Below are 26,121 nucleotides of genomic sequence, written 5' to 3'. Positions count from 1 at the left end.
TATGGTTTCCCACTGATCTGGATTTCCAGTTTTGTGCCAAGGAACACATTATTGTGATTACTGTTATTTATTATGTTGTTATATTTTATGATATTGTCTTATCATTAGTTATAAAAAGATTTGAGCCAAGTACAGCAATGAAATGGATTTTAAACAATGGCCCCCCGTGGCACACACCAAACAAGGGAAGACTTCTCTGTTGAAGAAAATGAGGCTTCTTAAAGAAGGGACACAGGCCATGACCCTGATGCGATCTCATTGTGGAGACTAAGCTCCCTTTACAAATTATCAGAAGTTATGTTTGAATTTGAACTTGCCCATCTCTTTTGTCTCCTAGTCTGGATGTATGATTTGACAAATGTGTTGCAAACTTGTGTAGTTGTAATGTGGGTTGCAGCTCTCTGATTATTCATTCCTCAGACACCCATTGAGTTAGCCTGAATCACAGTAAGCTCACTGAGTATAAATGAGACCAGAATTGATAATTCCAGAGGAATTTGCATTATTCACCAACAGTCTAGGGACATTGGGTTCGCCAGGGCACCGCGCCCAGTGGAACTCACTTGGCCTTAAGTGGTGCAGGTTGGGGGCGCCTCCTGCCACAGAGATGCAGGCCTGCCCTCCCCAACTGCCGTAGTTGTCGGTGTCTTTCTTGGGGTGTTAGGACCGCACTTCCCAACGTTGAGAACCCGTGAATGCCGCGCTTAAAATAACCACCCTCTCTTTCCTTAACCTAGAAATTGGCGGGACCTCGGTTTCGGACCGCGGTAACGGTCCTCGGCCGGCCTAGGCCTTGAGAACGCCGGGAAGCTCTGGGTCCGGGCGCGGCGCGGCGCGGAGAGGGTTAAGGCGGCGGGGGCGGGCCTCGCGGGCCGGGCTCCTGGCCCTTTGTTAACAGGCGCGTCCGGAGCGGAGACCGAGACGCGGCCGCGGCCACGGGCGGGCGCGCGGGGCGGCGGGGAGGCGGCATGGCGGGGCCGCGGGGGCCCGGGAGGGCAGGCGGGGCCAGCCGGGAGAGCCGGGCTTGAGCCGCGCCGCGGAGCCAGCCCAGGGCGCCGGCCTCGACGCCGCCGGCACGCGAAAATGTTGGAAATTTGCTTGAAGTTGGTGGGCTGCAAATCCAAGAAGGGGCTCTCGTCCTCCTCCAGCTGTTACCTGGAAGGTAAGCGCGGGGCCGGCGCCGGGACTGGGTCTAGGCGGCCGCGTGTCCGCCGCCGGGCCTTCCTAGGCCTCGCCCGCCCGCGCGCGTTCCCTCCTCTTCCTCTCCCTCCCTCTCCCTCCCTGTCCCTCCCTCTCGCTTTCTCGCCCTTTCTCTTTCTCCCTCTTTCTCTTTCTTTCCCTCGCCCGCCCCTGGGCGCTGCCGCGAGCCGAGAGGGTGCGGGGCTCCGGCCCCCGCGCACTCACCGCGGCAGAGCCCATGTCGGGAGGGCGAAGTCGCGGGCCCTGGGCTGCGGGGCTCTGCCCGAAAGTTGGGGAAAGCAAACTCTACAGGCCTGAACGGCCTTGTGAGCCCACGCTGTGGAATTTCCACCGTTAATTAGGAGTTATGTGTCAAAAAGGTCAACCCGTGTTTGTGAAACATATGATTTTCATTAAGTCTCGTGTACAAAGAGCACACGGCTCTACCATTTATGGATACAGAATTTCAAGTGATCTTCCTACTCCCCCCCCCCCCCCCCCTTATCTACGGACCACGAAGAGGTCTTAGGAATTCTCTCACTTTTGCGGGGCGAAAAGAAAAGTTACCCCGCATTTTAAGAAGGCATTTTGAATGAGTCCAGGGTACTTGGGAGGGAGGAGGATAACCTCCTGTTAAGTTCCTTCGGTAAAGCCTCAGAGCCCGGAGCGGTTCACTTTCGCCCTCTTTCCATTCTACTCTCCTTTTCTTCTCTAATCCCATTTTTTTCTTTCCTGTTTATTTGTCTTTGTTTTCTGTCTTAGTAAGGCGACAACTGAAAAAAAAAAAAAGCGCCAATTGAGTATGATGAGTGGACCTCATCTTGTAGCTTCAGGGTGAACCTGAAATTTATCTGATTTGGGGACTGGTCGTCCCAGACTGCTTGTTTTCAGCGGAAGAGCTAATTGTACTTCAGAGATGTAATCCTGCTTGCATTTGTTTGTCATTTTCATTCAGGACTTGAAATAGGAATAGAAATGTAAAGCTCATTTTAGAACAAGTAGAATTTCTGCTGCCGTAGTGCCATGAAGTTGTAATGTTTTTCTTTTTAAAATGAAGGCGAAGTAAACGGAGGCCTTGTTAATCGTCTAACCTAGTTTTCTTTTCTTTCCAACTTTTTGACTTGAGGGTCTGCCTGAAGTCACATACATGTGCAGCTCAAACCATAAACTCCAGTGATACAGGTGCCCCTCTTGCCGTGAGATGTGTATGTTGTTAGCCCAAGGTTAGTCCCTTGGAGGAGATGCATCCAGATGGAGTGGGCTCACAAAATCTAGCATTTAGAGGGGAAGATGGTTTATTTGTCCCTAAAAGTTGGCATCTGAGCCGCCAGAATCATCTTCAGTTAATATGTTGCTTACTTTCCAAGTTGCTCAAAATTCTGGACACATTCTCATTTACATCTGTAATGAGTTAGTGTTAGGCATTACCATCTCCATTTTGCGGATGGATACTTACGGCAGAGTAGATGAATGGGCTTTTATAACTGCGGTGATGGAAGAAAGGTTAGGTCACAGCAATGCTGTGACATTGTTTTGTTTTCCTGGGAGTAAACAGGAGATTTAGTTCTTACCTGGCTGGTCTAATTATTGTTTTGGGGGAGGGGAGACAAAATCCAATGCGTCTTATTCCAGCGTGTCTTGAAATAATGTTGACTGACAAGTCTCAAAAAAAAAAAAAAAATCCTGATTACAGCGGACTGCCTTGCATTAAGGCTTCATCTAGGAAGGTATCACTCTAGGAATTCTTTTTTGTGACTGAGTTTTCCTTCTTTCATTGTTATGGTTAACCGGAGAAAGTCAATGGAATTACTGTTTTGTAGTTGAGAGAATTTAACAAACCTCAGTGATCGTTTCTTAAAGACTGGATGTGCTATTAGTCGCTTGGGAAAAACACTTGCCAACATCTGGATAAGTAATCCAGGCCTTTTGTTTTTACTGACATCCTCAATCAGTCAGTCAGTGTTTAATTGACATGCACTAGGGACCCAGGCATCCCGAGTCACGGAGGAAATTGAATATGGTCAAGTTTTCCATTCTATCAGAGAAAGTTCAGCCATAAGTGCAACTTGATCACGCATCTGTTGCTACTTGGGCCTAGCTGTCAAAGCAACAATTATTAAATGTTTACTGTGTTCCAAGCACTGTTTCAGCATTCTGTGTGATTTAATTTGCTTATTTCTCATGACGGCCCTTTGGTTACTTCCATTTTATAGATGAGGAAGCTGAGGCATCTGAAAGTTAGGAAACATGTCTAAGGTCACAGAGCTAGCACGTGGTGGTGCTGGGATTTGAACCCTTGCTGTCTGGCTCCAAAGAGCCCAGTTTTAGCCAGTATATGCTTTACCAGCTGTGACTGTTTATATCCTTTGGAACTCTCTGTGGATGTTAAAACGGTATCTTCAGAAACACTCTAAAGCCTGAAACAAGGATATTCTTTTTTTCTCTTCTAGAAGCCTAATACTGATAAAAATGATTACCTTTAGCAGTAGATGTATATTAAAATAGCTGTACATCATAAAAAATTCTAAATAGGAGAGTGAAAAGAAAATTCTGTCCTTTATCCAGTTTCCCTACCCAGAAGCCTCACTTGAGTTTCTTGTGTGTCCTTCTAGAAACATTTTATGCATATATAAGCAATCTATAGCATTTAAATTTTGTGCTCCAACTTTGTGAAAGTATATGTTTATAGCAGTAACTATTCACCATGACCACATTATGCTTTACAATCTTAGGTTTACTTCAAGCACTGAATTTTCTGATTATTTCTTCCCTCTCCTAGAGGTGTGAAAGAAAACATGAACATTAGCCAATTGAACTCTTTTTTTTTCCAGTTTACTTTTATTTATTCATGTATTTGTGTTTGCGTATACGGTGCATGAATGTTGTACATGGGCATGCTAGTTCTGTACTGTGGAATCAAAAACTAATGTCTGGGGCTTCCCTGGTGGCGCAGGGGTTGAGAGTCCGCCTGCCGAGGCAGGGGACGCGGGTTCGTGCCCCGGTATGGGAGGATCCCACGTGCCGCGGAGCGGCTGGGCCCGTGAGCCATGGCCGCTGAGCCTGCGCGTCCGGAGCCTGTGCTCCGCAACGGGAGAGGCCACCACAGTGAGAGGCCCGTGTACCGCAAAAAAAAAAAAAAAAAAAAAAACTAATGTCTGTGAAGTGAACTCTTCCTGAACTTTCAAAATTTATTTTAAGGGCCTACTTTTAAACGCTTCTTTTCAGCAGTTAACTTTCTGGTGAATGCTTTATGTGGTGCCAGCCTCACAGATACACTTTTAGAACTTATGCCTCAGAGAAGCTTATGCTCTCTTTCTAAATACTCTCTTCTGAGGTCATCAGATACTTCCCTTGTTTAGTAACAAAGAAAATCTGAAGCTCTTTCTGTAACCAAATAGAAAGCCAGTCAGTCCTTTTCATTTGGGGTTACGCTGAAATTGTTGAGCATTCATGATGCGACAGTTCTTTGGCACCAAGCACTTCATGGACATCCTCACTTCATTCTCATACCAACGCTATGAGGTTTCTAGAGAAGAGGAGGAAGAAGGGCCCCAGTTCACTTTGGTTGGAAATACTTTTGAATTTGGAGTCAGGCGATCCCAGTTTTCATCTCTCAGCTTTTCTGTTTTCTTACTTCGAAAGACCGAGAGAACAAACATTCCGTCCAGCCCACCTTCAAGGATTGTTTTGAGGATCTAGGAGATGATTCAAGGGAAAGTGTTGAGACCAATAAAGTGCTAAACGTATGTATTTATACTGATGTGAGGTTCTTTTGAGATGTCCTTAAATCAAGGCAGTGTTATGGCCAGGGTATTGCCAAGGTCCCATTCTCACGTGAAGCGCGCAGCTCTGGAGCCAGCCCGCCTGGGCTCAGATGCTGGCCGGGGCCCAGATGCAGGTGACCATGGGCACATTGCTCTCTGAGCCTGGTGTTCTCATTTTTAAAATAAGGCTCAGAGTAGTCCCTGCCTTCTTGAGTTGGGAAATTCACATGAGAGATTTCATTTAAATTGTTTAGCACAGAGCAAGGTGTTTGCAAATGTTAGCTGTTGTCATTTTAAGTAAATATTTCACAGTCGAAAATGGTGGCGTTGCCAGTTTCGCTAATGGCTGAAGTGTGATGGTAGAATAGAGCTAAACCCACCCATAGTTTTTCTTGTTGTTAATAAAACAATTTGTTTCCAAGTTTGCTTTGATGCATATAATTAATACTCCCTGTCCTTGGTTTTAAGGAAAAGTATCTTCCCTTCCTCTGACCCTTTTTTTTTTAAATAAATTTATTTATTTTTTGGCTGCATTGGGTCTTCATTGCAGCATGTGGGCTTTCTCTAGTTGTGGTGAGCGGGGACTACTCTTTGTTGCGGTGCGCAGGCTTCTCTTGTTGTGGAGCACGGGCTCTAGGCGCACGGGCTTCAGTAGCTGTGGCTCGTGGGCTCTAGAACGCAGGCTCAGTAGTTGTGGCGCATGGGCTTAGTTGCTCCGCGGCATGTGGGATCTTCCCGGACCAGGGCTCGAACCTGTGTCCCCTGCATAGGCAGGAGGATTCTTAACCACTGCGCCACCAGGGAAGTCCTCTGACCCTTTCTTATTCCCATGGTGAATATTTTAATTGTGAAAGAAGAATCCCATTGGTTCATGGTTGGCATCTTATTTCTTCTCTCTAGAGGCAGTATTTCCACAGCTCCAAACATATGAAAACTGAAAATTTCATACTACTTATTACCTTTATTGCAAAATCAAATAGTAATTTTGCCAGTGTAATCACTGGTCTGAAATAGAAACAGGAAAAATCATTGATGGGTAGGTTTTTAAAATCCATAACATTGTATAACATGATGACTGTAGTTAACAATACTGTATTGTTTATTTGAAAATGGCTAAGAGAGTAGATCTTAAACTTAAAAGTTCTCATCACAAGGAAAGTAATTTGTAACTATGTATGGTGATGGATGTTAACTAAATTTCTTGTGGTAGTCATTTCACAGTATATACATATATCAAATCATTATGTTGTACACCTCAAACTCATACAATGTTGTATGTCAATTATATCTCAATAAAACTGGAAAAAAGTAAAACCAAAAGTATGTATAACAAGAACTGAAGATCAAATGAGACATTGGAAGGATTTAACTTTTCCTCTGTAATGGTGAATCATAATTAAACACCTAGAAGAATGACTTATAAAATAAATTCTTAGGTTAGTTGTGTTTTGTTTTGTTTTGTTTTGTTTTTGCAGTATGCGGACCTCTCACCGTTGTGGCCTCTCCCGTTGCGGAGCACAGGCTCCGGACGCGCAGGCTCAGTGGCCATGGCTCACGGGCCCAGCCGCTCCGCGGCATGTGGGATCTTCCCGGACCGGGCCACAAACCCGCGTCCCTTGCATCAGCAGGCGGACTCTCAACCACTGCGCCACCAGGGAAACCCTTGTTTTGTTTTTTACTTTTTTTTAGTGGAAAACTTTTAAACCTGTAACAAAAGCAGACAGCATAATGAACTTCCTTGTACTCATCGCCCATCTTTAACATTTATCACTTATGGTCAGTCTTGTTTTCTTGCCTAAACCATTTGGAAGAATAGCTTGCTAGTAACTGACTTTCGCGAGACTAACTTTGTCCTTGGATAATGACAGTTGTTATTCTCTGAAATTGGTTTTCAAATCCTTCTTTCTTTTTCATTCATTCATTCATTTATGGCTGCGGTGGGTCTTCCTTGCTGTGCGCAGGCTTTCTCTAGTTGCGGCGAGCGGGGGCTACTCTTTGTTGCGGTGTGTGGGCTTCTCATTGCGGTGGCTTCTCTTGTGGAACATGGGCTCTAGGCGCATGGGCTTCAGTAGTTGTGGCACGCGGGCTCAGTAGTTGTGGCTCGCGGGCTCTAGAGCGCAGGCTCAGTAGTTGTGGCGCACGGGCTTAGTTGCTCCACAGCATGTGGGATCTTCCTGGACCAGGGCTCCAACCCGTGCCCCCTGCATTGGCAGGCGGATTCTTAACCACTGCGCCACCAGGGAAGTCCTCAAATCCTTCTTTCTTAATCCACACCTTCGATACTTTGTTATACTGTATGTTGGGTGGTGGTGATAGAGAAGACAGACAGAGGGGAGAGATACAGACAGACTGGGAGACAAAGACAAGAAGTCAAGATAAGAGGGAAGGAAAGGGTGGGGGCTGGGACAGGGGCAGAGTGGGGATGGGGGTTAGCAGGGAAGAGATCCAGAGATGAGAAGGAAAAAGAGCCAGATCATGAGAGAGCAGTGCTGGAGACTGAGTGAGACTGACAGACTGACAGACAGACAGACAGGTGGCTTGTGGATGGGTAGCTGGAGGGAGAGCAGGTGAGTCACTTCACCTCTGCTTCCACTTCCTGCCCTCTCAAGTGCACTCGGTACTAGCTGTTATTCACTCACGTTCAGTGACATAAACTTTAGCCTTATTACTCTTAAGTTCTCTTTGGAGACCTAATCCTTATCAGTCTCACCAGTCCTCAAATTTACCTGATAGCATTGTACATTGAATACCTTAAAATTTAATTTAAAGGCGGGCCATGAGTAGAATTAGCCATTTGCTTTTTGGAGCCAAAATGCCTGTTTGGGGGTCATGTTCACTTACTCCAGTTAGCGATAGGAATAATAATAGCTAATGAGACCTTCTGGGGAACTTGCCTGCCACTGGGCAGCCCCCTTCACTTAAGTCGGGTCTAAACTGGCCCAGGAGCCTTGATGATGCTTCAAAAGAGAATAGGCATTGTGAAATGAGTGCTTTCAAACCATCCCAGGCCTGGCAGGCAGAGGGGAAGGCTTTCAGTCTGTTGCAAATGGCCTGTGACAGAATAAAAATGCTTTTATGGTTAGCAGGCTCACTGTGGACAGTTTGCATCTGGGCCAGTTACAGGGATCCATGGAACCTTTCGTCGCCCACAGACAAGAAGTGTGTGGAGGCATCGGGATCTCACCGGGTGTCTGCCTGTTAGGAGACTGTAACAAATCCTATTTCTTTTGAAAGCACAGAGAAATGTACTTTCCTGTTACACCTTGTTTTAGGATCTTGGCCGTGGTTTACATTCCATTAAAAAGTTACTGTATTTCCTAGATCTTTATAAAAGTTTTCCTGGTCAGGTTGCATTTGCTTTTCATCTTTACTGTCTGTCATTTCTGCTTTTCTTAATTCAGGTTAACAGATAATTAAGGTGCACTCTTCAATCATGACTTAATATTTTTACCTTCTTGCTACAGACGAACAAGTACAGGGTGTTCTTACACCTGAGTTCATTTTAAGAAACACTGAGCGGTGGTGCTGTATGTCCTGCATTGCATTAGGCAGGTGCTGAAGACCCTGATAAGAATGCCTGGTCTCTGCCCCAAAGGAATTCACATTATTGTGGTAACAATAATACGAGAAGGAATAATTATACTGTAGTGCAGTGCCCTGGTGCCAGGTACCGCTCCCGCATTCGTGCAAAAATTCTCTGCATGCAGTATGCGTTGACCCCTCCTGACGGCCCAGCTAGGTTGAAACCATCGTGCAGTTGAGAAACTGAGGCTCAGAAATTAATATCTTAACGACAGGGTGGACTGAGATTTGAACAAGGCTTGTCCACCCTGGAGCCCAGGCTTACTGTACTGCAAGGGACATGGGAACAGATTCCTTACTGTGTCCCTATCAGACACCAAGTGCTCCCCCGATGAGGTGAAGGGGAAGTAGTCAACGGGAGGAGAGGCGGTAGGGAGGCAGAAGGACCCATCAGAGGTTTCCTAGAGGGCGTGAGGGCGCAGGATACGGAGTGGGCTGGGAAGGCGTTCCAGGGGGAGTGACTGGCCCTTGTCCAGGTGCACACAGCTGAGGCAGCAACAGGGAAACTGCAAGGCATTTGGGGAGGCTGGGTGAAGAGTGGGTGTTCGGGGGGGAAGGTGCTGCTTCTGGAGCGCCGACTTCTCCTGTAGAGGTGGTGGCAGTAACAAGCCCAGCCGTTTTCTGAGGGCCCGTTTTACCCGCTAGGAGCGGTGTCGCCTGCATTATGGGCAAACTGCCGCTGTCCTGCGAGGCGCACGATAGCACTGTTCCTTCCGTTGCCACAGGTGACAGTGCGAGTGTTGAGAAATGTGACTGAGCGTTGACAGGCAGAGCTGCCTCCCAAGGTTTCTGTTCTGCCTCTTGGCCAGCAGCCATCTCAGTGGGTTTTAACAGAAGAGTGACTTGGTCAGATCTGCATTTTAGAACGACTGCTCTGGTGGCAGTGTGGAGGTGGAATGAAGCGGGGGCGTCGAAGGGGGAAACCAGTCAAGGGTGTGGTGGGGCATGGAAAGTACGGGACTGATCAGAGGTTTAGGAGGGAAAGTGGCCAGGCTGTGGGTGTACACTTACTGGGATGAGAGGGAGGGGGAGGTGTGTGAATGATGGGGTTGAGAATGGATTGAAGATGGTCGGGTCTTATTTTATAGTGGTCTTTATACTTCATTTGCAGTAACTGTAGACTTCTTTGACAGTAGATTCTTAGAAGGTGACACAAAATTCCTTTGATTTTTTTTTGCTTTCTGGTGGCGGGAGGGGGGCAGGGACTGTGTACCTTCGGAAGGGAGCACTGTGTATCTGGACTGCCGATGGGTACAGAGGTTAGGATGGAGAATTCTGTTTTCTAAAATTGGCTAGGAACATTATAATGTAAAAAGATTCCCAGACACAGTTAGACCATGGGCTAATTTAAATAACTTTATTTTTTAACTTTTTATTTTTTAAAGGAGATTTCTCTAAGAAACCCATTTAATTTATTACCTACAATGCCCCTAAGTGGGAAGTAATACAACTGCATTTATCTAAAAAGAAAACTGAATAATGCGGGCTTTGCGCTAATTTATTGCAGCCCCCTTTCTAGGCCCCTCTCCCTGTCAGGTTACTGGGGTTCTAGTGAACCAAATCTGTAGTGTAGCAGTTGTGAACCTGCAAGGCCCTCGGGGTCTGGTGTGGAATTCGGAGCCTCCATGTCCTTGGATGGAAAAATATTAAAACTTTATTTCACTAAACATAACTGAAAATTAGTATATTATTCTTTTTGAATGTAGGTAACAAACCACAGTAATATTAGCAGTACTTGTGACGTTGCCACCAGTAGAAATCAGATATTTTCATATCATGTAACAATTGTAATTATTACTTACACTCATTACTACTTTGAACTGACAGTAGCTACTACTAGAGCTTGTTATTTAAGGTGTTAATAAAGGAGCATCTATTTAATGCATTAATAAAGAAGCACCGTATCACAAATTACTTCTTTAAAAATATTTTGAGGACTGTTTCCCTTTGCGGTGCTGCATATGTGTTTGATGCATGTACAAACTGTATTCTGAGAAGGAGTCCCTGGGCATCGCCAGAGGGTCCACAACACAGCCCAACTGAAGACCCCTCCCTTAGTAGCCTTGATGTGTCAGGCTATAGCCTTGGGTCCCGGTGTTAACCCTGCTTCTCTTGCCAGGCACGGTCTGGTTCAGGGTCCACCTCCTTCCTACTGAGCTCGCGCCCCTCACAACTCCTGGCCCTCAGTGTCTGTGTCCTTACCAATTAATCCGCAGGACAGCGCCCGTCTTCTGTTAGACTTTTGCTTTGAAGGTGTGTCAGTTTTCATGAACTGTGTTTCTCCCACAAGGAGCAGAGGCTGTGTGATAATTCCTTGCATCGTTACCACGTTGCCCTACCCCTGCTCCCCAGCAGCTGACACAGTGTTTTGGGGCGCTGGGAACATTTTGTTCAGAGTGAAAACTTAATGCCAAGGCTATATTCAGCTAAACTTGTTTTTTTTAAAATAATTTTAACTGCTCCGGGTGAGGGTGTAAATTACAAAATAAAGGACCTTGCAGAATGTAGATAAAATGGCTTTCATCGAGTTCAAATTGTGGGAAATAATACTTTTCCTCTAAGCTCATATCATAAAAAGTTGTATTAGACTGTTAAATAGTCTGAGCGTGATCTCATCAGCTGGAACCCGAGTATGAAATAAAACACGAAGGCTTCCTTCTTTTCTGAAGGATCTGTTTTATAGATTTTTAAATTACAGAGATTCCTTGAGCTAGAGCATAATAATGAAGGGCCCACAAAGGAAATAAGACTAAAGCAACCAGGGTTTCAATGATTGAATGTGAGCAAAAGTGAAGGGAACGTTTATCACCCGCGACTCGCCCCACCCTCGCGCCCCTCCCCCACCCTGAACCCCAGTGAGAGCCCCAGTGTGGATAGTAATGACTGCCACAGAGCTGGCTGCTCTCACTCTAGAAGGAACCGTGACCTTGGGCACCAGCGCCAACAGGAAGGTAGGAAGCTTCCCAGGGATGCTTTTCCTGGAGGTGAAGTCTCCCCTCCCCTCCCCTCCCCTCCCCTCCCCTCGGGACTGCAGTAGCCGGTTACTTCCTCCTGCTTTGTGCCAGTGGCAGCTCCAGCAGCAGCCCCTGAAAGTCTAGACAGATATGCCATATGGGAGAATCTTTTGTAAACATTTTTGATCAGTGACTCACAACTTTAAGAAAGGATTATCTTTGTATAAAATGCTCTTTAAATTGTACTTTAAAGACCCAAGCTGTTTTCTTAGAATACTGTCCAAATAAGTTAATCACGTACAGATCCAGTGCATTCTATGGCATTGTTCTTACAGAATTTTCAGTTTGCTATTCTCATAGTTGGAGCCATAGCTTTTTAGAGCTTTGGAGGCATTTTTTTAGATAGCACCATTCCTGGTATATGACTTTTCCTGAGTTTCGTTGATGAGTAGGAACCTTTTCATTAAAGATGTGGTGAAATAACAAAAGGATTTTCAATGAGATGGGAGACATTTTTGAAGATATAAAAAATATTTTTAAAATATAACTCAGGATGCTGCAGAAAACGTTAACTAAACCTTTTAAGAATAATAGATGCTAAGATCCCTTTTTCCACTGGCAGAACAGAAGAGGGGAGCTGTTTGGGGCATCCTTTTTTAATGAATCCTTTGAGCTTCTTTAGGGGGTCTAACCTGGGACTGGCAGGAAGTTCACGTATTAAGCAAGGAAGATTTAAGTACATTCTGCAACTCTGGCCTTGTAAACTGTGATCATTTTTAAGGTTGACAAGCATAGTTCACTGTGAAATGAAGCAAGGAACTTGGCATTTATACATTGTGAGTCAATTTTGACATCAGCCTGGATTGGGAATTCACTGGAAGGTTTTGGTGTTCGACTGCGGACACACTTCAGTGTCTCGATCCAGAGGCAAACATGAGCAATACTTCCCTTTGGGCTTTGGCCATTAATTTGTGGAATGGAGCAAGAATTGGAGAGGAAAATTGAAAGGCTGCCTTGGATTTCCTGATGTCCTGTTGAATCAAAAAGCTGTGGGAGGCCCTTTCCTTCCTGACAAAGGCCTCATCCCCTCACATGAAATTCTCAGCATCTGTCTCCACGTTAGGGACAGTCCCTCTTTAACCCATACTTTTAAGTCGACAGTCACCCCTGAGCCAGTATCTGTGTTCTGCCTATTCCAGGTGTCTTCCAGGCTACTTCCCCTGATTATGTAACTTTGATCAAATCCAGATGCTGCAGAATGTTTGATAGAAGAGGTCAAATGGCATTTGAGAAGAAAAGCATTTCTGTATTCATGACTTTGCTTTCATTTCCTGTGCAGGCCTGGTGCACGCAGGTCGTGTGCTCATGGCCACGAAGTTGGGACACTGGAGGGGAATGCACACATACTTTTTCAGGACAGCTTGAGGAGATTCCCTCCCCACCCTGTGTACTTTTTCATGTTAGGTGATCAATTATATAAGTGTCCGCTGGCTTCTATGTATGACAGGTTTTTTTATTTTTGTAATTGTTTTCTGATTATAAAAACAATCCACGTTCATTGTGAGAAATATGCCAAAATACAGAAAAGAATAAAGAAAACTTAAAATGTTCGTAATCCCACCACCCCAAGTTAAATTACTGTTAATGGTACTGTTAACATACTACCATGCATTAACTACTGTTCACATTTTGATACAGTTCCTTCTGGACTTTTTTTCAATTTTTATGAAATGGGGGGTTGTTTTAGTATATTTCCAAGTTATTAGATATTTGTTCCAAAAATATTTTGAATGGCTTTACGAATGTATTCTATTTTATCGATGGACCACGAACTAACTTATCTCGTGTTGCTAAATATCGTGTACCTTTCCTTTTCTGTGCTGTTACTTAAAAATCAGTATATACAAATCATTGTGTGGGTCTCCTGGGATAAATTCCTAGCAGTATGTCAAAGGTGATGGAATTCTTTAAAGACTCAGTTCGGTTTACATTTCCAGTTTTTCTCCTAAAATGTTACAGCAATATCTATACCAACTATTAGCATTGTATGAGAGTGCCCGTTTCATTGAAGTTTTACCCTGTTAGCCTCAAGAAAATGCCCCTGCCCAATTTCATGGAGAATTTGCATTTCTTTGATTATTAGGAGGGTAGACGTGCTTTCTGTGTTTAACGGTAATTTAAATTTCCCGTGTGCTGCTTATTCATAGTTTTGGTCTATTTTTCCATAGAGGAGGGTTTTATCTTTTCCTTTTGATATGCAAGAGTTCTTTTATGTTAAGAATCCTTTGCCTTGGACATATATACACTACCAAACGTAAAATAGATAGCTAGTGGGAAGCAGCCGCATAGCACAGGGAGATCAGCTCGCTGCTTTGTGACCACCTAGAGGGGTGGGATAGGGAGGGTGGGAGGGAGGGAGAGGCAAGAGGGAAGAGATATGGGGATATATGTATATGTACAGCTGATTCACTTTGTTATAAAGCAGAAACTAACACACCATTGTAAAGCAATTATACTCCAATAAAGATGTTAAAAAAAATAAATGAGTAAAGAAAAAAGAAAAAGAATCCTTTGCCTAATAATTTTACTTAATATGGACATAACGACAGTAGAAGCTCTTTTGACTTGCTTTCACCGAACTGACTTGCTGAAGCGACCGGCGGCTCGGCTTCCTTCGTAACACATGCCTCTCTGGTGCCCGTGGGGTAGGGCAGCATAACACATGCTTCTCTGGTGCCCGTGGGGTAGGGCAGCCACTCCACTACCACACATTGCTCCCACCACCTGAGTCACAGCCACACCCAGAGCCACTTGTGTTTCTTTCTACACCTCTTTATTTCAGATACACTTGTTGCTTTAATTACTTGGTTAATATGAAACCAGTGAAATCCAAATGTGAACGGAGATTTGTCTCTATGAAAATTTAAGTGAATGTTTTAGATAGCCTCTGTAAATGCAGGTAACTTTTTAAAAATTGCTACAGGACTAGGTGTGAGTGACACACCTATAAACGTCGGAAGGGATTGTACTGGGATGACATATCGAACGGCTCCAGCTTCTTCTTCCACCTGTAGGAAGCTGAAGTGAGATGATGCATTATAGGTAGGATGGTAAGACAACATCCAACTGTAAACACATACCCACACTCAAAAGGACAGTCCTTGGCCCTGTTGTCAAGACTAGCAAATCAGTGTACATTCAGGTGGGGTTAGGGGATCACAGATTTTAATTTTCAAAAATTCCCTGCTTTGACCAGGTTTTTTTGGTTAATCGGTCAGTCTGTGATCACGATGGCACTAGATACACTTTTAGAGCTGCTGTAAGTAAGTACTCAGAGAACAGGGCCTAACGCATCACTAAGCCTTTTGCACATTCTAGGAAATGGTAGTGTTACAAGACGCTCTCCCTTGAAATTATCTTTGCCCTCAAGATTCATAAAATGAAATTACCAAGCACAGCAGTGACGTAATTGGGGATTTTCTCTTTTAGAAAAACAATTCCTGAAGGTTCACTGTAGTCAGTAGTACAAAAGCTAGAATTGAGAGGCCTTCTTATTTATGTTCTATTGGTTTATTCCAAAGAGATAGTTTAAAGAATGCTTGTTTCTGAAAGTTCTCCAGTTGTGTTCCTGGAAGTTAGGCTAGTCTCTCAGATGTACCAGGTGCCTCCAGTGTCTTTTTTGAAGTGAGTACTGCAGAATCACGCCCATCCCTGAGCTGGGTGTTACTGCCCAAGAAAAGATGTTTGGGTCTCCTCTAAATCCATAAAAAGGGAAATTTAAAACAATTTTGTTCTGTTGCCATTTATGTTTGGTGTAAACAGATGGTAGGTCTTTCCATTCTTCTCAAATTAGAATTTTCCCCTTTCCCCCTTTTTAAAAGTTTGATTTCTTAGCCATAATATTCTATAACTGTTAAGATCTACTTGGAGTAGATTTGCTGGCGTGAAAGGACCCATGGAGAGTTTGAACACAGTTCAAAAAAAAAAAAAAAAAAAGAACGACAAGAAAAACCTTCAGGAAAAAATACTGAACCGTATTTAACCCTGTAGTGAGTAATAGTCACACATTCCTAACGTAAAAGATGTTGATTGGTTTTCAACTTTTAGAATCTACCTATAGACAAAAATGAAAGACTTTATTAAAGAATAGAAGAACAGAATTTCTTTTACACAAAGTGGAAGGAAATGTAAAGAAGGCCATACTTTGAGTGTAGAGGGGGGAAAGCTGGAAGGAAGGGTAGGATGTCAATATCCTTATCTTGTGAGGTAAATAGTTGAGAGATACGGTCTCTAGCAGGAAGAAAAAGAAATAAAAGTGTAAGTCTGTTACGGAAAATGCAAAGGTGACCAGTAGAGGCTGGTGCAGGAGAGATGTGGGGGAGAGGGAACAGCGATTATAATGATATAGCTTCTGTTCAGAGAGATGGAGGTGGTCACCAAGAAAACAGCTGTTGCCTCTGGGTGTAGAGGGGAGTGGGATGGAAACTGTTTGTCCTTCATTATAAGCTCTTCAGCACTATTTGACTTTTAAATTATGCACGTTTATTAACTTTCCTACATTTAAAAATGTTTTAAGGCAAGAAACTTTTGCTCCGTGTTATAACATAAGCAACGGCAAACACGTGTGAGGATAGACTGTCTCTGTTTCTAGTTGAATTTTTTGAATTAGTAAACTTAAAAAGTTTAAACCATTTGGGAACGGTAGTTACCACTCTGGAATGCAAATATTTAGGGTTTTTCACAAGATTTGGGAAAGGAAGAGTCCATTTTTTTAAATCACCTTTCTGATTAATAGCTAATACGTGCAGATGTTAAGAAATGAAATAAATTAAGAATATATATAATGTTGGATACACAGACTTTTTTGCTCCTGAGAATAAAACTTTCTTCCCTGTTTCTTTCTTCTGTTTCTCTCTTTCTCTTCCAGAAGCCCTTCAGAGGCCAGTAGCATCTGACTTCGAGCCCCAAGGTCTGAGCGAAGCAGCTCGTTGGAACTCTAAGGAAAACCTTCTCGCTGGTCCCAGCGAAAATGACCCCAACCTTTTCGTGGCACTGTATGATTTTGTGGCCAGTGGGGATAACACTTTAAGCATAACTAAAGGTAAAAGATCTGTGGGCAGCTGGTGATCGTTGCAAGAGACAGAAATCCGGGGAAGCCGGAGCCAGACTGGCTGCCCCTTTGCTGGCGGAAAGAGCAGCTTTAGTTTGGAATGCAGAGAGACCCGAAAAACTAACAGCATCCTTACAAGCGTCACTCTTCCTTAAGGAGAAGAGTTCCTGCATAGTTCTTGGCAAAAACAGAGCTTTCCCTATTTTATATTGAAAAAGACATCTGGACCAAACACTGAAAACACTTTTTTTTTTTTTTTTTTTAAGAAAAAGTATCTTTCCACTAAAAGCTTCCTTATATTAGAAACAAAACACTTGAGTAATAGATTTATAAAAACTGAGGCTATATATTTATCTGCATATTCAATATAAACAGGAAGCTTCATACTCATATGCTTGTAAATACATATATTTATGTGGACTAGTTAAAATGAAATAGGTATTTAGGAATTTGGAGATCTTTAGTAATCATAGAAGAGTACATGAGAATGAACGAATTAGCTTCTAAAACTGATATGTCTGATTTGGTTCTTTTCTTCTAAGGTGAAAAGCTCCGGGTCTTAGGCTACAATCACAATGGGGAATGGTGTGAAGCCCAAACTAAAAATGGCCAAGGGTGGGTCCCAAGCAACTACATCACGCCAGTCAACAGTCTGGAGAAACATTCCTGGTACCATGGGCCCGTGTCCCGCAACGCCGCTGAGTACTTGCTGAGCAGTGGGATCAATGGCAGCTTCTTGGTTCGGGAGAGCGAGAGCAGTCCTGGGCAGAGGTCCATCTCGCTGAGATACGAAGGGAGGGTGTACCACTACAGGATCAACACTGCTTCTGATGGCAAGGTAGGGGGCCCCAGGCAGGGGAGCCGATGGGCCAGGGTGGGGACAAGAGGTCCTGCCGCTAGGTTGATAAGGTTCTGCAACAAAGCTCAACCAAGAAGATGTTTGAAACAGCAGGCATCATCCCACTAGCCTTGTTAAAGACCCTCCGTTGAGGACCGATCATGTGACGTTACAAGTCCACAGGCTGATGTGGTTCTCTAATTGTCCTGCTGGAGTTTGGGTATCAGCAGGTTCATAAGATAAGTGGATCGTCTGTTGGGTTTTGGACGTATTTCGTACACTAAGACTCTTCCTTTTTTAAAAAAAAAAAAAAAAAGTCTTATTATGAAAGTAATTTATCCTAAGTGAGGAAAATTCACACAATAGATGGTTATTTTTAAAGTGAAAGACCACCTTAATAGCACCTCCCCAAAACAAGTCTGGTACGTGGCTTTCTTTCTATAGATAAAATCACATTTGTGTGTGTGTGTGTGTGTGTGTGTGTGTGTGTGTGTGTGTGTATAATACATATATACACACAGCTTTTAAACAAAAATGGGATCACGTCATACCCGTATATTTCCAAACCCGAACCGTAGTTTTGTAAAGGAGTTGATATATATGGTTTTGTGGTCATCATATAAACAAGTCATTAAGAGTCCATGAAGGGAAGGGAGAAATTAACATTTACTGAGTTCCTACTGTTTGCTGGGGCATTTTTCAGTCTTCATTTCTTTTAAACCTCACCTTAGTCCTCAGGGCAGATACTGCTTTCAGCTGCATTTTTGCATTAAAGAAATGAAGGCGGGCTTCCCTGGTGGCGCAGTGGTTGGGAGTCCGCCTGCCGATGCAGAGGACGTGGGTTCGTGCCCCGGTCTGGGAGGATCCCGCGTGCCGCGGAGCGGCTGGGCCCGTGGGCCATGGCCGCTGGGCCTGCGCGTCGGGAGCCTGTGCTCCGCAACGGGAGAGGCCAGGGCAGTGAGAGGCCCGCGTAACACAAAAAAAAAAAAAAAAAAAAAAAAGAAATGAAGGCTTAGGAGGGATAAAATTTCTTGCTGAAGATCACATAGTGAGTAATTGACGGGAACTAGGCTCAGATTCCACTGTCCGCTCCACTGCACCATGCTGTCGTTGAGGGTGTAGGTAGGTGGATTGTCGGGGTGGGCCCAGATGGTGTATGTATTTTTTTAATAATATGTAATGCATGCACATGGTTTAAAAAAAAAAAAATGAATTGCCGTGAAACATAATTCTGTCTCCTAATTCAGTTCCCCTGCCCAGAGGCAACCACTGTGACCAGTTTCTTGCAGAGTTCCCCAGTATATATATGTTTATATTTTTTAAAAAAACACAAATGATGCCTAATCTACACTGTTCTGCATCTTGCTCTTCCCACCTGACAATATATTTTGGAGATTGTTTTATGGCAGCACATTCAGAGCTGCCTCATTCTTATTGATGACTGCCTGGCATGGATGGACCATCGTTTATTCAAGCAGTCCCCTGCTGGCCGACTTTTAGGCTGTTTCCAATCTTTTGCTGTTATAAATAATGCTGTTGTAAAGTGGATTTCAAACCTTTAAAAAAAAATAGCCCACTGTAAAAAAAAAAAGTTTTACATCACCATCCAGTACACACACTAGGAACAGAAGGTTCATGAAACCCTACTTACTCTTACTGTACGTAATGCATTCTGATACTTTATATACCATTCTGTTCTGTTTCATTTTTTTTGAAATTCCTGGTCATGACGCCCTGAGTTTATTTCATAGACCCACTAGTGGGTCACGACTGGCATTTTGGAAATGCACTGCACATACTTCTTTGTGTCCAGTCCAAGCATATGCAGGGTAAGTTGCTAGAACTGATTGGAGTTTGTGTGTATTTAAAGCTTGTGTAGATATTGCCAAATTACTTTCTTTAGAAATTGTACAGATGTGCTTTCTCACCAGCAATGCTGTGAGAGTGCGTGTTTCCCCTTCCCCTCATCAGCAGTATATTCTCAGACTTGTAAAAACATCCCTGTCGCTGACTGGTAAAGATGGCATCTCATTATGTTTGATATACCTGTGCTTCCTGTGCCATTTACTAAACTCACCCTTTCCTGTGTATTTGAGGTATACCAAATTTGCATATGTATTTAGGTCTGCTCTCTTCCATTGGTCTGTCTGTTCATATGCCAGAATCAGACTTCTAATTGTTATGGCTTTATAATATGTTTTAATATCTGGTAGGGCTAGTTTAGTTCCCTTTTTTTTTTTTCCTGGGCCGTGCCATGCGGGGGGGCATGCAGGATCCTAGCCCCCCCACCCCCCAATGACCAGGAATCAAACCCACGCCCCCTGCAGTGGAAGCGCACAGTCCTAACTACTGGGAAGTAGTGGGGGCTCCTGGGGACTGGGAAGTCCCTAGTTCCCATTTCTTAATCTTGCTAGCATTTTCATGGCTCTCCTCACACATTCATTTGTACCATACAAATGCACAATACGTTTCTTTTTTCAGTGTTCTTATCTGTTGTTTTTTCCCCATGTCTCAAAGTCTCCTGGCTAGAGTCCTTATTGCCAATATCTGATCCTTTTCGTCATTGCACATGTCTTTATACCGGCACTGTAGTCGGTAGGACGGACAGCATAGTCTGCCTTTGATGTGTGACCAGAGGTCGGCATCATCAGCGTGCTTTTCAGGTCCCTGTTCTCATCCCCGTGTGGAACCAGGTCCTCCATTCTGGGGGATGTACTCTAGGGTGCCGGGCCCTTTGAAACCTTGGCTTCAGACCACAAGGGTGCCTTTTTAGTGAATTAGAACACCAGGGTGCACCGCCCATGAGGGAGGTGATTTCTTGGAGCTGACAGCTTGCTTCCCATCTGTGCCGTTTATCCAGGGTGAGCCCCGCGGCACCACGGTAACCAGTTGAGGTATGTCCTGAACAGGACGATGGTCCCTTTTCCCTGGAGCTGTTTAATCAGCATCCTTGGAACGGATGCAGGCAAGCATGATCTAGTCTGACCGCTCATTAGCTGGGGGTTGGTCTAAGATATGCTTAAAAGGGGGAGAGCAAAGCCTACGTGGATACGTGATCTGCAGAATTTGAGAGTCATCTGACGAGGAAGCTGAGCCCTCTGTCTAAAATCTTATGTGTGCCAGGTGGTTCCCTTCATTCCAGGTAGAGCACAAGGAACCCATTTGATCAGGCTGTATCCGCTACTCATTAAAGTGACCTGGGCATCTTGCCCTCTTCCTTCCCTCCCCGGCAAAGACTCTCCCTTCAGCTGTCCGAGCACCTGGAGACTTCTCAACCCACGGGGTCATCAGGCCACACTCGAGGGGGCTCTGTTGGGTGGGATTATATTCCTGGAATGAGTGGAACAGTGTCAGAATCGGGAAGGGGGGGTATTATAACGACGCATGGGACAGTGTGGCCTGGCGTTGAAAAAAAGCTGCTCACATAGCAGAGCTTTGATGCAATCCTTTTTGGATTTCGAAAGGGAAAATTTAAAGTTTGGTGGGAGGAATAGGCTGGGGTTGAATACATTTTAATTCTTATTTTCAAATTAGCTAATCTTTAGAAAACAACTGAATTTAGAAGATTCTTCTCTAAGGCCCCAAAGGATTTCTTTCTGCCTCCACCCTCTTGGCTCTGGTTGACCTCCCTCCCATGTTCCTGAGCTTTCAGCAGCCGTTGTCAGTTGGTCAGTCAGCCCGGGGCCACCGGCTCAGGGCCCAGAACCTAGGACTCTGGGAGTTTCAGGCTAGACTCTTGAAAGCACCATACCAAACTGAGCCATTGCTGTTTCCTAGGCGTCCCGAGAGTCTTAGCAGCCCTCAGATACCCTGGGATTTGGTTTTCATTCTTACTGCTTTCTTAAAGTTTGGAATCCTCTGCCAATGTAGTGGAATTAAAGACTGATTTTCCTCCTCCACCACCCACCCCCAGTCGTTCTTCACTTGCTGTGGTTATTTGTGCTTGCATCTTACGTACCTGGGTGGGATGCTGCCACCAAGCCCCACGATTATAGCCCTTGATAGAGTCTTTCCTGTCCTTCCTTTTCTCCGAGAGATGCAGTTGACGTTGATTTTCATGGTCTCCTAAAGTGACAGGTTTGAGTCGACAGGAGTGGAATTCGGGCATCAGCTTTAGCAGAGGTGGCAGGACACTGGTCAGCAGGTGCAGGCATCTGGTGAAAAGCCTGCTAAACCGTAGCTGATCTTCCCTTGTCGAGGAGACCGGGAGCATTATTACTAAGTACTGCTTCATTATTAAACACTGCCTTCCTGCTGGTATTTGAGTAGCTGGGAGGTTGGTTGGGGGGTGGGGGTCACTTCCTGGCCTTGCAGCCTGTACATACTACGTCCCAGGTGGGACTCCAGGGTCTGAGGCAGCCAAAGGTTGCACACGTCCGATAAGCCCGTGAGTCTGGCTGTCAGGGGGAAAGCTGTTTCTGGTGAGTTTCTCTGACAAGTCCTATCTTTCGGGTCCCTGCGTGATTAGGAAGAGGCACACCCTGGCTGAGCACCCAGAGTGTTTATGTAACTGGGTGCATAGCATAATGACATGCCATTCATAACACTAATTTCACTTTCTTCTGTGAACATGCCATGAATTCCTGATGAAGATTACCCAGTTCGCTAGCAAAATGCTGCCCCAAACTAGCACTAATCAGAAGGAAGCCACCAGACTTGACTGTTAGAAGATGGCTGTGCAGTACATTTAAGGGAGTTTCAATATTTAATGTGTTGGTATGTTGGTATTTTATGTTGAAAAATGAACTAAGTTTGGGGGTCTGTAAATTTAATTATTGAAAAAGATGAAGTTTGCCCATTCAGTGAAACCTCCCATAACTCTGAAACCTCTAATAAAGGAGCCTGAGAGGGAATCAGCTGAGACCAAGAGCAAATTCTGCATAAACTAGGGCTTCGGGGAGCCATTAGCATTCTGGGCGGTTGAGTGAACTTAATCTTGGGGCTGGGGAGTGCTCCTTTCAGGCGGACGGGGAGAAATAGGTAATGAGCCTTGCTCCCAGGCGACCTGCCCCTGGAGCCCAGCAAGTGAAACAGGCTCTTTTGCGTGTACTGTGCCAGTGATTTCCAAGGCGGAGGGGTGCTGTGGCTCCAGCGGGTGCCTTCTTGGAGTGGGTTTTCTCTCCTCTCGTCCCTCCTTAGTAGGAACAGTGCCCACCAGCTGAGTAGCCAGAGAGAAGAGGGCTTGGAGCATTTGCAGCCTGTAGTGGAGCCGTTGGACAGCTGACTTCTCCAGAGAGGGGCGAGGATTTGGAACTCTCCCTGCATCCCCCACTCCATCATCTTTGTGAGTTGCACGTGCCTTGGTGACTAACACCGAGGAGAGTGCCGTGTTGTCCACGTGCGGGCCTTAAGCTAAGGGCAGGCTCGGCGGTGCCCGCCTCTGCCCCCCACCCCGACCCAGCCCCCGGCACGTTCAGGGGCCTGAGTGAGGCTCATGGCCTCTCCCTAGAGTGGTTCACTTAGAGGTCTCTCCTCGGTGCCCCGAGGTCTAAAAGTAGGGCCTCCTCGCGGGCTGCCTCCTCACCCTGAAAGGTCCTGCCGTTGTTCAGAGGCACCGTCTTCCAGAGGGACGAGGTCCCCAGGGCTGCAGAACCTTTCTGGACAGTTCTTGGGTTGCTCAGAATTTTATTTTAGTAGGATTGCTACAGAAAGATTGTAAATTATAAATCTCTAAGCCAAAGTTTGCCATTGACTTGCATGATTTTTAAAAATGTGTCTGTCATCTCCCCAAGCAAAAAAGGAAAAATAAAACCTCCTGTGAAAGACTCCTGTTTGCCCTCTTGAGGAATTACAGATGGTTCAGATTGTATATTTGTTGTTATTTCCTTCTTCTGAAGTATTTCTATTATCTCACATTGCAAACATGCAGAAGGTAATGGAGCCTGCCATCGCCAACAGCCCAGGCCTTGGCCCCGCCATATGTGTTTCAGGCTTTTTCTTCCTGTTTCTTTTTTTTAAGTAGTAAAAGATATTACAGCTACAGCTGACTGATCCTGTCCCTTTTTGTCCCTCTGGCCTCAGGCATCACCACTGTCCCAAATCTGTTTCCTCCTTCCCGTGTCTTTGCAGTTTGGGCACGTCTTAAGTGAACACCTAGTCGTGATTCTTAGTATCCTTTCCACCTTCAGCGATCATGGGCTGCCCTTAGTGAGCCAACAGATTCAGTTGTGTGCGTGGCGTCCAGATGTTCTGTGTGAATTTTAATGTGAATTGGTTTTGGTAAGGAAGTATCCCCTCACTACATCACCGAACCAAACAAAAAGGAGAGGAGAAGAAAGATAGCCGTCACCATCCACATTGTTGCTCTCTGCTGGCCTGCACCTTTGCTTTCCTCCCCTTTGCAGCATCCAGACGCGAATGACCCAGGGAGGGGTTCCCTGCACGGGTTCTCACCCGCCGTAGGTCTCAGTTAGAGACTCACGTGCACTTGTGTCTCATATCCCTTCTCCTGACTTCCCTGTGCCGGACGAGGCTGTACGGCCTCTGTGCGGCTCTCTCAGTCCCCACCCTGTTCTGGGAGAGCGCTGGCGGGGGCATCTCACGTGGGCATACTGCTGGGATTTGCAAGTCTTGCCCTCTGATGCTTCGTACTCAGCCCAAATCGAGGGAGCAGGAATGAGAAGGAGATTTATGTTTTACAGTGATTTTCATCTCTGATCACTGTTTAGTTCTAGATAATGATATAATTATAGGTTTTAGGTAATAATAATTAAAAATTACTTTTTCTTTTCCAGTCAGCAAATGCTTATTAAGTTCTACTCTTTACTAATTTAATCAACAGCATTTATTGAGTACCTGTTATGTGCTCATTTCTTGTTCTGGACATTGGGGATACAGGATAAAAGCAGACAGCTTAGGGCTCTGTTCTCACGAAGCTGACATTCTAGTAGCTGGAGACAGACAGTAATCAGGCAGATAAACAAGGAGTTGTCAGCTAGTGGTAAGTGCAACGCAGAGAAGTAAGACAGGTGATATGATGACTAACTAAACTGGTGCTGGGTGATGACTGTACATTGGGTGGTCAGGGGCTACGTCATGGACATTTACGCTGGGCTCAGGATGGTTACAGAGAACCAGACATGTGAATATTAGGCCGGTGGAGGAGGTCATGGAGGAACACAACATAAGTGGTTTTCTGAACACTCGGCCCTGTGTGGAGAGTCGTTTATCTGTGGTTCTGCTGTGCATTAAATTAAGGCTCAGCGAAGCTGGCCTCCGGAGTTGTTGGCCTGTGTGTCGCTCTGTGGCTGAAGGCCGTCCCTGTCCCCTCAGCTCTACGTCTCCTCGGAGAGCCGCTTCAACACTTTGGCCGAGCTGGTTCATCACCACTCAACGGTGGCCGACGGGCTCATCACCACTCTCCACTATCCGGCCCCCAAACGCAACAAGCCCACCGTCTACGGCGTGTCCCCGAACTACGACAAGTGGGAGATGGAGCGCACGGACATCACCATGAAACACAAGCTGGGCGGAGGCCAGTACGGGGAGGTGTACGAAGGCGTGTGGAAGAAGTACAGCCTGACGGTGGCCGTGAAGACCCTGAAGGTAAGCCCGGGACCGCCCAGCTGTCCGTCCAGCGAGAGCCTCGCTGCTCACAGCGCCTCAAGGTGGCGCACCACCTTAGTTCAGGGAGGCCTGTTGCCCGCTGGGGCACAGCGACGCCTGCCTGTGCACGCAGCCCGGGGCCTCACACTGCAGCTCGAGCCGGCTGTGTTTCTGTGTACGGGTTGACTCATCCTCTTATTCTCAGTGTGTTTCCACATATGCCGAGAGCTGAGAAGTGCTGTGGGTTTTTTGGTGTAAAAAGGTTAGTCATTTGGAGGAGTTTTTCATTCTGTGGCAAGGGTGTTTTAAAGCCGTGGGGTTCTGTGCTGTTTTGTTTGGCATTTGGATCGCTTCTTACTGAGTTAAGAGAAGGCGGGGGGTGGGGTGGGGGGGGGCGGGTCTCTGAGTAGGAGATGTAACCAAAATGCGTTTGACTCTTCCGTGGATTTTTGTTGGTGGATTTGAGAGGCAAGTGCATTGGGTGTTTCTAGCACGTTCCCATTCCCCACATCGTATGTCCAAACTTCTGGAAGCACAGGTGTGCGCTGCCTCCTTTAGGAAGGCACCAAGGAGACATGGGAGCTTCGCAGGGCCCGGATACGGCCTGCCCGCTGTCGTTCACTGCGACTTCCACTCTCAACTGACGCCTGGCGTTTGTAGTCTCTGGCGGTTGTTGGCGAGCCAAGGGAAGGAAGTTCAATTTGCACGCCTCGCCTCCTTCAAACTGTGAGCCGTGTTGTTACCTGTGGTGAGAGTGTCCCCTAGTGTTGCCCTGTGTGGCTTTCGCTTGCTTTAAATGAACTCCCATTATGTTGACCTGTGCACAGAAATTGAGAGAGGGAGCCCCGTTTTGCAGCTGTTAACAAAGAAGCAGAACTGGAACACCCACCACTGGGAAAAGTGAACCTGAGCGTGTGCGTGCTTCTTGGAGGTCGGCCAGGTGCACGCAGCCAGAAAGCCCGCCTTTTCGGGACTCGGTCATTTCCCTGCTGCCCTCACTCAAAGGCACCATAAAACGGAAATTGTGGTTTCTGGTTGATAGGAAGTGACACTTTAGAGAAAAGATTGCATTCTTTAGTCCCAGAAACCAAAGGTGGCTTCTTGCCCTTCATGTTGACTGTGTCCCCTTAGCTTGGGCCTTGGGGCAGG

The 26,121-nt window shown here is 45.5% G+C and overlaps 1 protein-coding gene across 2 annotated transcripts in view; it reads left to right on the top strand.

Annotated features, from left to right (window-relative positions):
• Positions 1-26,121, top strand: part of ABL1 (ABL proto-oncogene 1, non-receptor tyrosine kinase) — a 132,524-nt gene that overhangs the window by 86,385 nt on the left and 20,018 nt on the right. Inside the window, exons 1-4 of one of the 2 annotated variants that reach the window (XM_032634506.1) lie at positions 920-1,162; positions 16,407-16,580; positions 17,132-17,427; positions 24,700-24,972. In XM_032634506.1, coding sequence (XP_032490397.1) covers positions 1,084-1,162; positions 16,407-16,580; positions 17,132-17,427; positions 24,700-24,972 — 822 coding nt within the window. In that variant the 5' untranslated portion in view covers positions 920-1,083. Of the gene's footprint in view, positions 1-919; positions 1,163-16,406; positions 16,581-17,131; positions 17,428-24,699; positions 24,973-26,121 lie in introns of those variants that run through there. The other variant, XM_032634505.1, reaches the window with a different exon arrangement.

This window comes from Phocoena sinus, chromosome 6, assembly GCF_008692025.1.
Source record: "Phocoena sinus isolate mPhoSin1 chromosome 6, mPhoSin1.pri, whole genome shotgun sequence".
NCBI lineage: Eukaryota > Metazoa > Chordata > Mammalia > Artiodactyla > Phocoenidae > Phocoena > Phocoena sinus.
This window is presented reverse-complemented; position numbering and strand designations above follow the sequence as displayed.